A 14,951-nucleotide genomic window follows, 5' to 3' on the forward strand; every position below is an offset into this window, starting at 1 on the left:
TCAACTCGGTCGTCATGCAAATGACATATAGCACGGAAAAACGTGAACATGCTGTGTGTTAGCATCGTAAACTTCATACTAGGCAAGGAGCACACCACAATCCCGCGACAGCCGCTAATGAGACCAAAACGGGAGCACATATCTGTGAACGTGCAAATGGAGACCCTAAGCCACTCTGCTCCTCCACCACCCCCCGCTGCACGGCTGAACCACTCGTTTCAAGCACAGCACACCTAACACACATTCAGCACTGAACAGTGGGCGGTCGATGCAGTCGCATTTACATGACTTGTAGCGAGCAGCACATCCCTCGATGTCCGTTAAGCAAAGTCGGACACGGCGACGCCACATCGCGGTTCGCAGAACTTCGCTGCCGATGCGCTAGGCCACTTCGACATTTCAATTGTCAAGCAAGTACGGGTCACACAACGCAGATTCTCTACTGCCAGAGCTCACCGAGGCGAAAGCCGCACTGCCGCACCACCACTACTCGCGGCTTTCCGCCAAGTAACGCAGAACCTACAACCAACACACAAGCAATGCACGTACAATCACATGAGCAATGTTGAACAACGCGGGGTCCAGAGAACGATCACGCCGAGGACGAACACGCCACGGCGTCGCTCGGCGCCAGCATCGCGCCTTCTCAAAAATCCCTAAACGATGCTGTCCCTAGGCACCTAGGATCAGGTCACGTGAGGGATTTTTGTACGACAAATAGACGCACGCTACCGGCACCAGATCCACCTTCGCGATTGGCGTACATATTTAGAGGGGACTGTCTCCGGCATCGGCCCACGAAAGAGCAAGGCTAGTAACATACCCAGTATGTGAAGGTGGGCAGTTATTAGCCGCATTGCCTTTAAATATTCCCAGTGAAGCCGAGCAGCGCTCGACTTTCGCCAGTATCACTGTTGTCGTCTGCAAGCGCCGCTGCAGGAAGCGCCACGCGTGAGCGGCGGTCGGACAAAACGTTTCGCCGTCGCCATGACAACGCTTCGGCAGCGGGTCAACATGGCTTTGCTAAAATTAACCGGCTGGCTTGGAAAAGCTGATGAACACAGTTTAACTGGCGTAGTTGGTGTCTGCATAGTCGCGGAAAATGTGCGCGGAACAGGTAAGCACGCTCCGAGTTGTTGATCTAGCTTTGTCGATCGACGTTGGTTCGGATTTGCTCGACCGGTCGCGGCACCCAGTCCTGCATCGTTTGCTCGCTTTCGAGCCACTCGGACTCGACAGCGACGAGGGGAAAGCATCTGTTGTCAGCAATCGCAACTATTACGGTTCAGGGTGGTGTATTCCGTCTGCAATGCTACAGCGTAGGATGAGCGCCAAATGACAGGACAAGCAGCTCCGCGTAAAGCCCTGTCACAAATTTAAGGTGGCATAGACTCACGACCATTAAGCAAACATTTAGCTGCTTTACACTCTTATAGGGACAGCTAAAACCAGATATGCTCTAATTTTAGGTTTTGTGCAATGACCTGAGAGTTATTGCGTTCGACAGGCCTCTTATCGTTTCTTGTTGTATGTATGTCAAATATTTCTGCCAATGCCAGATGCTCGTTTTCTGTATACGTTTGGTAAATATGTGTTTGAGCAAGTGAAAAGTGGAATAAATAAATCTGTATGCATCGCGAACGAAAGGCGCAGGTGAATTAATGTATTTAGCAAAAGAGCAAATTGGTCGAGTTGATTTGGTGAACCGTATTTATCTGCAGCGGGGACGGACAAGATAGGAGGCGCGCGCTTTCCTTTAACTTTTTCGGTTGGCGGCTGCGTCTAATTTGTTTATATATTCCCAGCTTTTTCAATTTTATTTGTTGCTGTGCTCTTCTCCCTGCACTCTTTTCCTCTTGGCGCGAACTCGAACACCTCACTTGAAGTAGCAAGAACTGCACATACCAGAGCTGACATCTTCAGTCGCCATTGAACAGTGTACTCTTTCTCTCTTTCGCTCTTGCTGAACTTACAACTGAGTTTTGATTCGGAAACTGTGAGCTTAATTAAAACTGGAGGTCTACGAGCACGTGCAATACAAGAAAAAGAAAAAAAAGAAAAAAAAAGAAATGTCATAACAACAACAACAAAAAAAAAACAAAGAATTGCCGCACAGTTACCAACTATGTCATTAGCGCATACGTGTACGTGTGTGTTCGTACTCTGTAAACATATAGCAGACTGAGATTTCGCATCTCAGGTGGGTCGAAACTTACCCGTTCTTTTTATTTTATTTTTCTGCTGCAAAAGTAGAACTTCAGAACTATATGCAAATAAAGAAAGATGCGCACGCACATACGAAAGGGCTGGACTTATTAGAAATTATCGCGTAAAATATAAAGCCATGAGGAAAGGGGCAACAACTGCTACAGTACATTAAAATGAACAAGCTATACACAGGATAAACTACATAAAACAAAAGAGGAAAATTATAAATCGCTGAACTCGATCTAGTATATTTTACGGGTGCATATGGCCAATGCTTCGGTTGGGCTAAGCGAGAAAATAATTTTGATTTCAATAAAGTTTCATGTATAGTTCGCAGTTATTATGCAAGATTTAGATGGCACATAGCGGCATAAGTATACCACGCCTGTGCCTTTTGCGCACAGTGGTTTATTTATCCTTGCGTAAATTTATCCTTTCTTTTCTTTTTACAGCGTAATCTTTCTGTCCGTCCAACCTGCCGTGACAACCCCCTGACAATGGGGTTGCACTGTTGACCCTGAGGTCGCTGGTTCGGAAGCGGTTTCGACCTCGGCCGCATTATGACGGGCGTGGGATCCCCCCCCCCCTCCAAAAAAACAAAAAGAAAGATAACACTCATGTACTGTGCATCGGATGCACGTTAAAGAACCCCAGGCATGCCTCATAAGCGGATCGTGGTTATGGCACGTGAAACCCCAGAATAATTTTTTTTTGACAATGTACCAATAACCGCGCTATGAGAGCTTGCTGCTGTCGCGGTAGATGTCCCGACAATCGCTTAAGTCTGCTGCATTTTATATTATCTAAAAAAAGACATTCAGCATATATTTTCATTCTACAACATCGTTCTTCTCCTAATGAGCGGTCCCCTTTATAATATCTAGTCACGTAAGGGACGGCAGACTCACGTGACTCTCTGATTCCCTTAAGCAGGCATTAAATAGAAGCCCTAAAGAAGCTTATACGGGTAAAATGTTCTTTCAACTCTTTATAGAGTCAATAATTTCGCGATAAACTTCGTTTTTTCGAAACTCGGTCCAGAACCACAGCGCCGGTGCATTGGCGTTGACGTCATGGATTTAACGGTCTTTTCGTATTTGTGTCGTTGTGTTGCGGTAAAGGTTCACGTAACTTGCTAAGTTCAATCTGGTTCTTTTAGCATGCGATGTAGTCCATCTTTACTGATAAACAATTAACTGTGGGCCCTGGATGAAGCCGTCGAAATACATGACCTCTCGAAGAGCTGGTGGGTCTTGAGCCTGGGTTACGTGAATGACGCCGAGCGTTATCGTCATTTATCTTTCGGTATAGCTTCATAGAGAGCATGGCTGGCATATCGGAGAGATTGGAACACAAAAACGGGGCTCAAGGAGAAGACACGAGACCGTGTGCTGTCTTGTATGTGTCTACTTGTTTAGTCGCCGTTTTCAGCGCTGTTTGTTTTCCAACTCATGTAGCGACTATAGCTCACCAGCGCACGTTACTGTAAGGACTACTTTCGCTTGATTCTATTCCTTCCTTGTCACCCGCCGTTCATGACCGGCAGATCCATATATATATATATATATATATATATATATATAAGAAGAATGGAATGAGTCTATCAATAGCTGGGAAAGTTCACTTCTCTTTTTCACTCGATCGCATTGGCCTATGCATGATATTTTCTGCCTGCATATGTTGTTATTTCTGTGGTTTTCTTTTGTCGATAAAGATTGACTAAAGGCGTGATTAGTACACAAATTGCAGTAAGGAGTGTTGTCCAAGTGCATCATGGGCACGCTAACGGTATGAGAAAATGACTATATCTTAAGAATCCAAATAAGTCAGATGCTCACAGGAAGCTAGATACGTAATTAACAGTGGCTGAATTCAATTAAGGAATGGAGCTGTAGCCGACGTTTCGACAAAGGGACTTGTCTTCGTAAGGGCAACAAGCTTATTGAATGCCTTTGGCTATTGTGACAACTGGGGTGTTATAAAAACGGTTGAGCATGCCCTACTGGAATGCCCAGCTTAGTTATAGAGATGGAAGAACATTTTATGAAAATCGAATGGGCAAAGTTAGGCACCACTGAACCTGACGTACGAGCACATTATAGATTCCGTGCCTTGTCCTTCTACGCACGGTAAGGCTTTAACGTGATGTCTTCGTATGTTCGAGACATCGGCTGGCTCAATAAGCTTCAGGAAGCGCTTCATACATATTAGACTGACCCAACAGCGCCATTGCATCGCCTTCAGTTTGCACATGAGACGTTGTTCTTGAATGTAAATAACAAGTAAGACCAGCTTTTACATGCACCCTTGGCTGATTTTTTTCGCCTACCTCTCTGTCTCCTTTATGTCCTTTCAAACCGCCAAGCATAGAGTAGCATGTAGGCGTCTATACAGACACAGGCAAAAATATCTGCATAAACGCCGCGACAGCCCAGAAGCCACGGCGTTGCGCTTGTGAACTCGATGTCGCGGATTCGAATACGGCCGCCAAGCCCGCATTGCGATGGGAAGCGAAATGCGAAAACATTCGTGTACACAAATTTAGGTGCACGTTGAAGATGCCCAGGTGGTCTAAATTGATCCGGAGATCCCCCATGCACTACGGCGCACCTCGTAATTATATCGTGGTGTTAGCAAGTAAAACCTCACACTTAAAGAGAGAGAGAGAGAAAGATTGCGAAAAAGAAGAAGATGCACTATTTTTCTGCAACCCTTTAGGGAGCACGACTGGGCGCCTTGGGGAAGGGGAGGGGGATATAAAGAAGAGAGAGAAGGTTGAGGCGGTTACAGAGACCACCCCCCTCCCCCCGCTGTCAGCGACAACCAAGCGGCACATTCACAAGTTATACCACAGCCCCGTGTCCTCCAGGAACGAGAGAAGGGGTCTGAAGGCGGAACCGTGGTGTCGGCCAAGGAACACAAGCTGGGATGCCGAGACCGCAGGGAGACCCAGGCGTCGAAATGACGCGTCGAGAGAAGCTCTCTCTTTGGGGAAACGGGGCGGAAACGAAGAATATGTTCGATTGTTTCGGCCTCGGCGCACGCGGAACAGGTGGGGGAAGAGCTTTCGCTACTCATCACGTCCCCTTATTCTGCTCCTCCACCGGGGATGGGAAAGAGTGAGTCATGCGGTCAAGGAAAGCATTGTTGCCTTGACGAAAGTGCTTGTCGGAACGTTCACTCCAGAGGCAGTTCGATAACAGTTGACCACTTAATTTGTACGAAACGTTACGGGTTTAGTTGACGAATATGTAACTACAGATTCGAGCATGCTTGCTTCTACGATTAAAAAAAAAAAGAAAACAGCAGAACCCATCTCACGATGTCTGTCGACAGTAATCCGTTCAGAATTCAATCAATACAGCGACACAACGTGCTGCCACCGCCGAAACGAGTTGTGCAGGAGGCGTGTACTGCAGCGGCGCTCCTCTTTCACGCTGATGATGATGATCTGTTGGCTTCCCCTCTGAAACAAGCCGGTGAGAATTAGTCACCTAGCCTGCTTGAGTTACTCGGGGATGTTACACATGATCTTCGTTCTAGAATTTTTGTATACGTCTCCTTAAGCTTTCTTTTTCTCTTTACAAACTTCTATATCTACCTTGTACCGCCACCTATGCCTGTAACGGATCCGGTAGTATCAGTCTTTTGCCTTCTTTTTTTTCCCGCCAATTCTCTGAACATGTCTTGCTTGTCTCGACGACTGCTGACCGATTGACGCTTCCGTCCACATTAAATGGCTTCTGGAAGGCGTACGCTACCGACCGCTCTCACTGGCTCGATCCTTCCCCGTTCGATTCTTCTCAAAGAACACGTCGCCATCTAACGGCGCAGCCGCAAAACCTGCGCGCGCCCTCCGAGATGCATGGCGTGTCGGCGCATGCGCACACAGTAATACGATTCAATGTTGCATTTTCTTCGTTCATGTTGCGTTCGTGTTGTCCACTTCTCTGCTCTTGTGTCCTGTCTGCACGCCTCACCTCTTTTTTGCATAATGAATCCTTACCAACCTAGCTCAGCTTTCTGTCGTTCTAAGCTTCGTTCCATTTTCAGACTTTACATTTTTTCCCGTACCCTCTGTCCCTTTTTATTTCCGTCGATTTTTTTTTTATTCGCTTTTTCTTGTACGCGCTTCCACGTCGACGTTGTCTTCTCTCGGGTTGACTTTGAATGACACGCTTTTTTTTTTACCAGGTAATAGGCAGGTTGGCCGATCCTGGAGGTAGCGCAGTCTATAGTGCAAATTAGTTAATTGTTCATTTATTAGCGGGAATTACAGTAAATTACCGTTAATTTACTTATTCTGCGACTAATTCTCACTTATCTCGTTGAGACCCACATTTTCACACCTTTTCCGGCTCGCTACGACGCTCTGGAGGCGCGAAAGGGCCGTTTTTTTTTTTTTGGCCTAGGACGCCAGATGTAGATATCCAGTTCTCACGTGTGCCAAACCCGTATGACATCGCCAAACAATACCGTGTCATCAAAAAAGAAAAAAATATTGACTGAGACAAAACTGTCTGGGCATTGTATTGAAATTATTGTATGGGCTAACCACGCAACACTAACGAGCCGCACAAGAAGCAAGTGATTATTCCTCAATTATTTGTCGTGATGGGGCTAAAGCCCCTAGATAAGCTTTTGAAAAGCAATGTGCCTTGAAACGTTTGTCGGGAGCACATATATCGATAAAAATGAATATATATATATATATATATATATATATATATATATATATATATATATATATATATATATATATATATATATATATATATATATATATATATATGGCATCTCCCTCCTTTTTTCTACCTTGCCATATCTCTCACCCACGGCCCTCCCCACTCTCACTTTCCTTTCGGGGGAGGGGGAATCGGCGTCCCTCGTGTGCTGAATGCTAACTTGGTAGGTCGCTTTATTTCCCCATGTCGTAGAGCCTATCGACGCATCTGCATAGTCATCTAAGGGGAACAAGCCGCCTTATACTGAAAGTCGCAGTGGAACTGAGTTGTGCAAAGACTTTCTTTTATTATTCCTTTTTTTTGCCAGGCCTTGGCCTCGTGGGGTGATTTGCAACCCCTTCGCTCCAAGATGTCCCAGAAGACACGGTCAAGCGCTCCGCGGCCGAACGGCACTCAAGCAAAGGTTCCGGAATCTCGCAGGAAAAGCACGGTCGACGACGGTGCCGGCACCAAAGCGCGGAGCGTCAGCAGGGACAACAGAGCCGCCGACCGTCGCGAGGCCACCAAGCTGCCCGCGCAGAATGCGAGCAAGCGAAGCTCCGGTCAGCACGAGAGCAGGAGAGTTCCACTTCCGCCGGAGAGCAAGAAGCCGCCCGGCCAGCGGCATGCCAGGTCGACGTCGAGGCAACCGGAGAGCGGGAAGCCGACCCTCCAGCCCGAAGGAAAAGCGGCGCCCAGTCGACGCGACAGCAAGGCGATCGCGGCCGATCCGAGGGTTTCGTCGCGCCCGACTGCGTCGAGGAACAAGGACTCCCTTACGTCGCGGGTGCCAAACACTGGCGTCAAGTCACCGAGCCGCGTTGGCACAGAGACGGCCGAGCCGAGCGGCCGGAGACACTCGCGAAATAGCGAGAAAGAAGGAGGAGTAGGGAAGGTCACAGCGACGTCGTCGAGTGGCGCGTTGGAAAAACGTCCCAAGGACCGCACAAGGACGGCGGTGGGTCGACCTCCAGGTGGTAGCGCAGAAGCTAAGGACGGCGACGAGACTGAGTCCAAAGGTAACCAATTCGAATACTCGGCTCGTATGATTCATAACTGTATGTGCTGCTTTTTTCAAATGCTCAATGGGTGCAGCTATGTTCGTGACTGGGTACTACAAGAGAATTAGGGACAGCTTTATAGGGACCTGGGACGCGACACTCCCTAAGAATAAAACAAGAAACTGACAGACTTCGTGCTCGTAAAAATGTCTACATTGAATCTTGCTCATCAACGCTGGAAAGATGTGCCTACACAGTAGTTTACCTAATCATGTCAACAACGACACTTCTCGAAAGATTGTTAAGACTTCTTGTCATTGTCCTATATATATTTCTTATGCAATTTCCTTTTTTTTAAGTAAATGAATTTGAAGAGATGTTGCCGCCACTTAGAGGTACCGGCCACTCTTAGTTTACTACGCGTGATAAAAAATAAAGAAAAAAACGCGTAACGAAGGTTAAAGTGAGGCCGACATCTGAAAATAAAGATAAAGCGCAGAAGTGTTGTTGTGATCACTTGGTAGGCTATCACGTTCATAAAATGAGCACTGGCATGGTTGCCGCATCAGCCGATGAGGCTTACCGATGCACCGAATGCTTCCCTGAGGACCTTATATGACCGGACATTGCGTAAATTTCACAAAGTACGATTTCAAACATATCGAAATCGTTCCGCAGCACGCGACAGCAATATACTTTCAAGCAGCGCCGCGCCGGATCGCACCAGCCAGAGAGGAGGAAAGGCTCGCTGCACACCGTTTCCTCCTCGTCCGATGAAAAGGTCTATACACACGCTCGGAACCCCTCCCCTCGAAGTGGTGTGCGCGACATCAGCCCACAATAACAGCAGCAGCAGTGGGAAAGTCGAAGGAAGAGGCAAAGAAATCTTCGCTTTAAAAAGGAATGTATTATTGTGTGCTCAATCGCGAGAGCAAACCTCGGTCCATCGAGCACAGCAACCCCATGATCCAACCAATACGCCACAATGTTTTCTTTTTTCTTTTCATTTATTGCGATTGGGCCACAATCGCAGGTACACTTATATCGTGTAGACTCCCACCCCCAGTGTAGGGTAGCAAACCGGGTGCTCTTCTGGTTGACTTCCCTGCCTTTCCTGTCTTTGCTTTCTCTCTCTCTCTCTCTCCCCGACACGACCGATCGCCGCGTGTGTCACATTGTGTAGCATGGGTAGGTACATGCACCCGAGCAGATGCGGAAGGGCCGCGGTTGAACTACTTATGAAGGGAATGATGTGGTTTGGGCGAGGGCCCTGCACTCACATTACTATCACACAAACTAACGCAGGTTTCACAATTCTTTGTGCATTTGAATAAAGCTTCACTGTATATGTAGAACCCAACAAGGTTTGTTGGATCGGTCGCAATTTTTATTCCATGGTAATGTGATTGATTGATTGATTAATTCAGTGATAATAATGGATTGGTCGATTGGTTTTAATATCCTTCGAGCAACACGTTGGATACTATGTACAGTCGGCGTCGCCCTTGTGCAGAGCGCGGGAATGGCGGCCTCCGGAGGCAGCCAGCGACGTCTAATGGTAGCTGCTGGGCACGTTTGGGCCAAACAAGTACCGTTAGACGTCGCTGGCTGGCTCCTGAGCGCCCCGGAGGCCGCCATTCCCACGCTCTACACAAGGGCGACGCCGACTGTATGATTCCCTATAGTGTATGTAGAAAAAGAATAAACGGGGCAGGCGGGCACTGCGAAAAGAGAAGAAGAAGTTGGAACAATTAGTAGCTCTTTGTCTGCTTTCTTCGCGTCTCGTTATTTTTATACATTTTGGTGCCGAAAACCTTCGTACGGACTCGTTACCTTCATCGCACGTCTCCAAGGGCCTTCTGCTCCACCGCTTCGTGCTGCGAGTGGCGAGGAATTACTAGATAACGCATCATTCATGATCGGCGTGGAGACCAGACATCTATCAAGAGCTAATCGGATGGATCGCCTCAAGACTAAGCGGTCGGCTCGACGAACCCAGAATACGAAGATTCTAAAGGAAGCACATTTGCTACTTAAAGATCCTACCGTGGACAAGCCCAAGCTTTCAGGTATTTTTGACCGTCTATCTGCTCGCACCAACGAGCTCTCGAAACTTAACGATGCACTCGAAGAGCACATTGCCGACGATGAGCTCGAAGCAGAATACGTAACTGCTGCACAATATAACGATCAAGCTATCAGCATGCTTGCCAAGATTCGGTGCAATATCGATGCTTTGGGACGCGTGGACAGTACAGCGGAGTCTGCTCCTCAGAATGCAACCCCGACAGTTCCTGATGCTGTGCCCAGAATTGGGCCAACGCTACCGAATCTTGATATGCCGACATTTAAAGGCGACATTCACAAATGGGCACCTTTCTGGGAGCAGTTCGAGCAGACTGTTAATCTCAACAACGCTATATCGACAACGACGAAGCTTTTCTATTTACGGCATTATCTTTCCGGGGAAGCAGCAGCGGCCATTGCCGGCTTACCTATTATGAAGCTTGCTACTCAGATGCCGTAGCACTTTTCAAAGAACGTTTTGGCGATCGTCAAAGGATAGTGCAGCACCATCCGACAGCGCTTCGCCATCTACCTCATGTAAAGTCCGGAAGCGACGTACGCGGCCTCAGGCAGCTGTATGATGCCGCGCAACTAAATATGCCCTGTCTGTCTGCACTAGACGTACCCACTCTCAGTTTCTCTGCAATACTGATAGATATTCTACAGAAGGCGTTGCCATACGAGATCGTTCTTGCATCTACACGAGGAAAGCGGAGTCACACTTTACGTCAACATGGGCCTGATACGAACCTCTCGGAGCCAGCACTGGCAGATGCAAGATCGAAAGCGGAGGTAAAATAGCTGCTCATGTTCACACGTGTTGGGTTTGAAAGCCGAGAGCAGTGCAACACATCGTCTCAATGATCTGTAGATGACCGTGCTGAGAGAACTCGAGGGAGCAGCACCGCTTCCATACTGCACAGTGCATCATACAGCTGGAGCTAATGTTTCTTGTGTCGATCTAAGAAGCACGGTACTAGCGCCTGCGATGCCAACCTATCTCTTGTTTCCAAAAAAGAGAAGCTACCCAAGGATAACCGCTGTTATAGATGTACATCACGAGGTCACCAGGCATGGTCTTGCCATGTCAAACTGACGTGCTCAGCGTGTCACGGAAGACACGCCTCGAGTATGTGTGACCCGAACTACAAAAAGAAAGATACCACAGCGGGAACTTCGAGACCAGCGGTGGCTTCAGGTAGCACAGCAGGGATAGTCTCGTCGCAATCAGTAATGCTTTGCGACGGAGATTCAACAAACGCTTGCGCAAAGACGGATAGAGAAGTGTACCTGCAGACTTCTCGCGCTTTTGTCGTTAAAAATAACAGGTCCAGATACATCAGAGGGACTATGGAAAGAGGCAGTCAGAGATAATTTATCACAGGAGATCTGGCTGTAAAACTGCAACTGCAGGTGCTGGGAGAAACCATAATCTCATTCAACACGTATGGCAACGCATCCCCAAGTTCTGCTGAAATGCGAAAGGTTGTTGAAGTACCACTGCGTAGTCATCACTGTTCCGACATCTATAATGCTCAAGCAATTATAGTTCCAGTTATCTGTCACGACATTGCTGCGCCAACAGCTGATAACAACTTCCTTCGGAAGCTGTGATGTGATGGCAAATTTCTCGCTGACGACAACAATTTCCTTGAAGCGGATACTGAGAAAGGCTTCAACTTGTTGATTGGAGCAGACCATCTTTGGGAAATCATGACGGGAGAAGTTGCAAGGAGCATAGAAATTCCAGGACTGGTCGCAATCAACACGGCATTTGGATGGACACTGCAAGGACCGAGTCGCCAAAACGCCCTTCTTGACTGCGACGCTAACGTTATGGTCTGCGTTCTGCGAGTGGAAACGATTACTGACGATTGCATAACCTCACACATTCTACAGTCGTTCTGGCAGCTCGAAGCAACGGGCATCACAGATTCTGGCGAACCTCCCGCTCCCGAGTCCATTGCATGGTTCCGAGGAAAAATTCGCAAGAAAAATGGCGGATACACCGTGGCGCTGCCTTGGAAAGATCAGAAACAGCTACTTGGAAGCAACCGTGATACAGCGCTCGCACGTCTACAAAAACTGACACAGAGGCTATCAATGAATGAAGGATTATTGGAGCGATACAACGCAGTCATCCGACAATACCTGGAGCTAGCACACGCTGAAGTCGTACCTAAAAGTGTTTCTATTGATCGGGCCACCTATTATAAGCCATATCGGGAAGTTAAACGATATGAATCGCTGACCACCAAGCTCCTGGTCGTGTTCGACGTATCTTCACACGCTCCAGGCTTTCCATCACCCAACGACTGCCTGGATAAAATACCGCTTCGCTTTGGGTGGTTTCCGGTTGCCATCAACTCGGATATCGAGAAGGGATTCTTACAAATTGAGATGCAGGAGACCGACCGAGATGCATTCTGGTTTCTCTTGTTTGATGCCATTCCAGTCACCCAAACCAGTAACATTTTCGTATGGCGCATGACCCGGGTACCATTTGGATCAACATCAAGCCCTTTCCTGCTCATGACCACTATTCATCACCACTTGGACAACGCTTGGGAGGAAAAAGCGCTTGCTTCTATTTTGAAGAAGTCCTTTTATGCAGACGGTTTACTGGTGGTTGCAGAGACGTTCGAAGATGGTCTGAGCATCTATGAGCGGTCGAAGTCAATTATGCGAGATGCAGGCATGAGTCTCAGAAAATGGAAGACCAATAACCAGCAAGTACAGAACATTTTCGACAACCAGCAGGAGCAAGTGGAAGGTGCATCAAGGGAATGCAATGGGATACCGAAACTGATTACTTCAAGTTTTCTTCCAAACCTATAGCCCAATACTTAGCCTCAGCTCAGCCTGACACAAAACGTACACTTCTCAAGGCTGCTTCCCGAATTTTCGACGCTCTTGGTATTCTCTTGCCTTTCACCGTCACTGCAAAGCTTTTGTTTCAACGCCTGTGGGTTTTAGGCCACTCTTGGGATGACCAGTTGCCAGAAGAGACCAAGACGACATGGACAGCATGGTGCAGAGACGTAATCCAGCTTGGCTTCATCAAGATTCCGCGCTGCGTGACAGCTGGGCTATATGAAGCGGTCGAGAAGGCAGAGCTGCATATATTCGTCGACGCCAGCCTGAAGGCTTATGGAGCATGTGCCTATTTGAGAGCAGTTGATGATGGCGGAAATACAGTTACATCACTAATAGTAGCCAAGTCTTGAGTAGCACCTACCAAGATTTTAACACTGCCGAAGCTCGAGCTTATAGCTGCGGTGGTAGGAGCCAGATTATTAAATAGATCCGCTCATTATGGGATTCAACGCATTTTCCCTGCGTCACCTGGACAGACTCAACGATGACACTGAGCTGGATCCGGGGTGACCATAACAAGTTGGGTCAGTTTGTAAAGCACAGGGTGACTGAAATCGCAGCATTTGCTGACCCACTGCTATGGCGTTACTGCCCAGGAGAAGAAGACAACCCGTCAGATTTATCGACTTGGGGCGTATGTTTAAATATTCTACGTACATGCCGCAGCTGGTGGAGGGGGCTTGAATGGTTATGCCAGCCAAGATCTACCTGGCCTACAGACTCGGACATGAGCACACCGATCTACGAAGAGTCAGTGTGTGACACGCAACATGTACTTCAAGCGCCGAGTTTGGCAACCTACAGACGCTCCTGCGCGTCACCGCCTGGGTATTTCGATTTGTGGATCGATGTCGTCGTAGTCAAACATCGCTCGGTGGAACTATTTAGACAGAGGAGCTAAACAAGGCTGAAATGTTCTGGATCTGTCGTGTCCAGCTAGAAGTATTCACGAATGACATTGAGCACCTTCGGCTTTGAGACACTGTCCAGAAACATTCCGTACTGCGCGATCTCCACCCTTACCTTGATCACAGCGGGCAGCTTCGACTTGGTGGCCGACTTGAAAGAATGAACGCTATGTATGACGAAAAGCACCCGGTTATTCTACCGCAAAGGCATCCGTTCACGGCCTTAATTGTTACTGAGGCACACTGCAGAGTTTTACATGGCGATGTGGCAAGCACTATGATGCAGATTCGACAGCGTTACTGGGTTATACGTGTTTGACAAGAAGTTAAGCGGATCATCAATGCTTGCTTTCTCTGCAAAAAATACAACGGCAAACCTGTAAAGGTGCACTTTGCGCCAATGACTGAAGACAGGCTTCTCACATCACGGCCGATTAAAGTTGTGGGATTAGAATTTGCAGGCCCACTATATGTAAAGCAACATAAGACTGATGGAGTTACATACAAAGCTTATATTCCGTTGTTCACATGTGCGACCACGAGAGCTGTGCGCCTTGAATTCACGAGTGGAATCTCTGCAAGCTCCTCCTTACTAGCGTTCCGTAGGTTTTTGGCTCGTAGAGGAGTGCCCGCAACACTGTACTCCGATAATGCTCTCGCATTTAAGAGAGCATCGCGAGACCTATGGGACATGTGGAACACCATGAAGAGCTCTCCATTTGCATCTTTGCTCTTGACGCCTCGCATAGAATGGAAATTTATTATGCCAGGCGCACCTTGGTGGTGCGGCTGGTGGGAGAGTCTTATCCGATCAGTCAAGTATCACTGAACAAGATTAACAATCTAGGGTTTAGGGGCAAAATCCTGAACCTGCTTCGAAGCTACCTTAGTAACCGCAAACAGCAAGTAATACTTAAAAATTATACGTCTACTTTACAAACTGTACTAACTGGTGTGCCACAGGGTTCCGTTCTTGGGCCCATGCTTTTCTCACTTTACATAAATGATTTCCCTGCAACGCTTAGGCATTCACAGGCTTTGATGTATGCTGACGACACCGCTCTTCTATTTACTGGAGACAGTCTGCCCGATATACAGGATAAAATAAATGCAGAATTAGATAATGTTTTTAAGTGGTTCACGTCTAATGAACTGACCCTTAATCT

At 47.6% G+C, this 14,951-nt stretch overlaps 1 protein-coding gene across 1 annotated transcript in view; it reads left to right on the top strand.

Annotated features, from left to right (window-relative positions):
* The first annotated feature begins 777 nt into the window (after positions 1-777).
* LOC142583707 (cytoplasmic dynein 2 intermediate chain 1) overlaps positions 778-14,951 on the top strand; it is a 114,870-nt gene continuing 100,696 nt past the window's right edge. Inside the window, exons 1-2 of the mRNA XM_075694194.1 lie at positions 778-1,117; positions 7,261-7,951. Of these exons, the coding sequence (XP_075550309.1) occupies positions 1,103-1,117; positions 7,261-7,951 (706 nt within the window). The 5' untranslated portion in view covers positions 778-1,102. The remainder of the gene's footprint in view (positions 1,118-7,260; positions 7,952-14,951) is intronic.

This window comes from Dermacentor variabilis, chromosome 5 (genome assembly GCF_050947875.1).
Source record: "Dermacentor variabilis isolate Ectoservices chromosome 5, ASM5094787v1, whole genome shotgun sequence".
NCBI lineage: Eukaryota > Metazoa > Arthropoda > Arachnida > Ixodida > Ixodidae > Dermacentor > Dermacentor variabilis.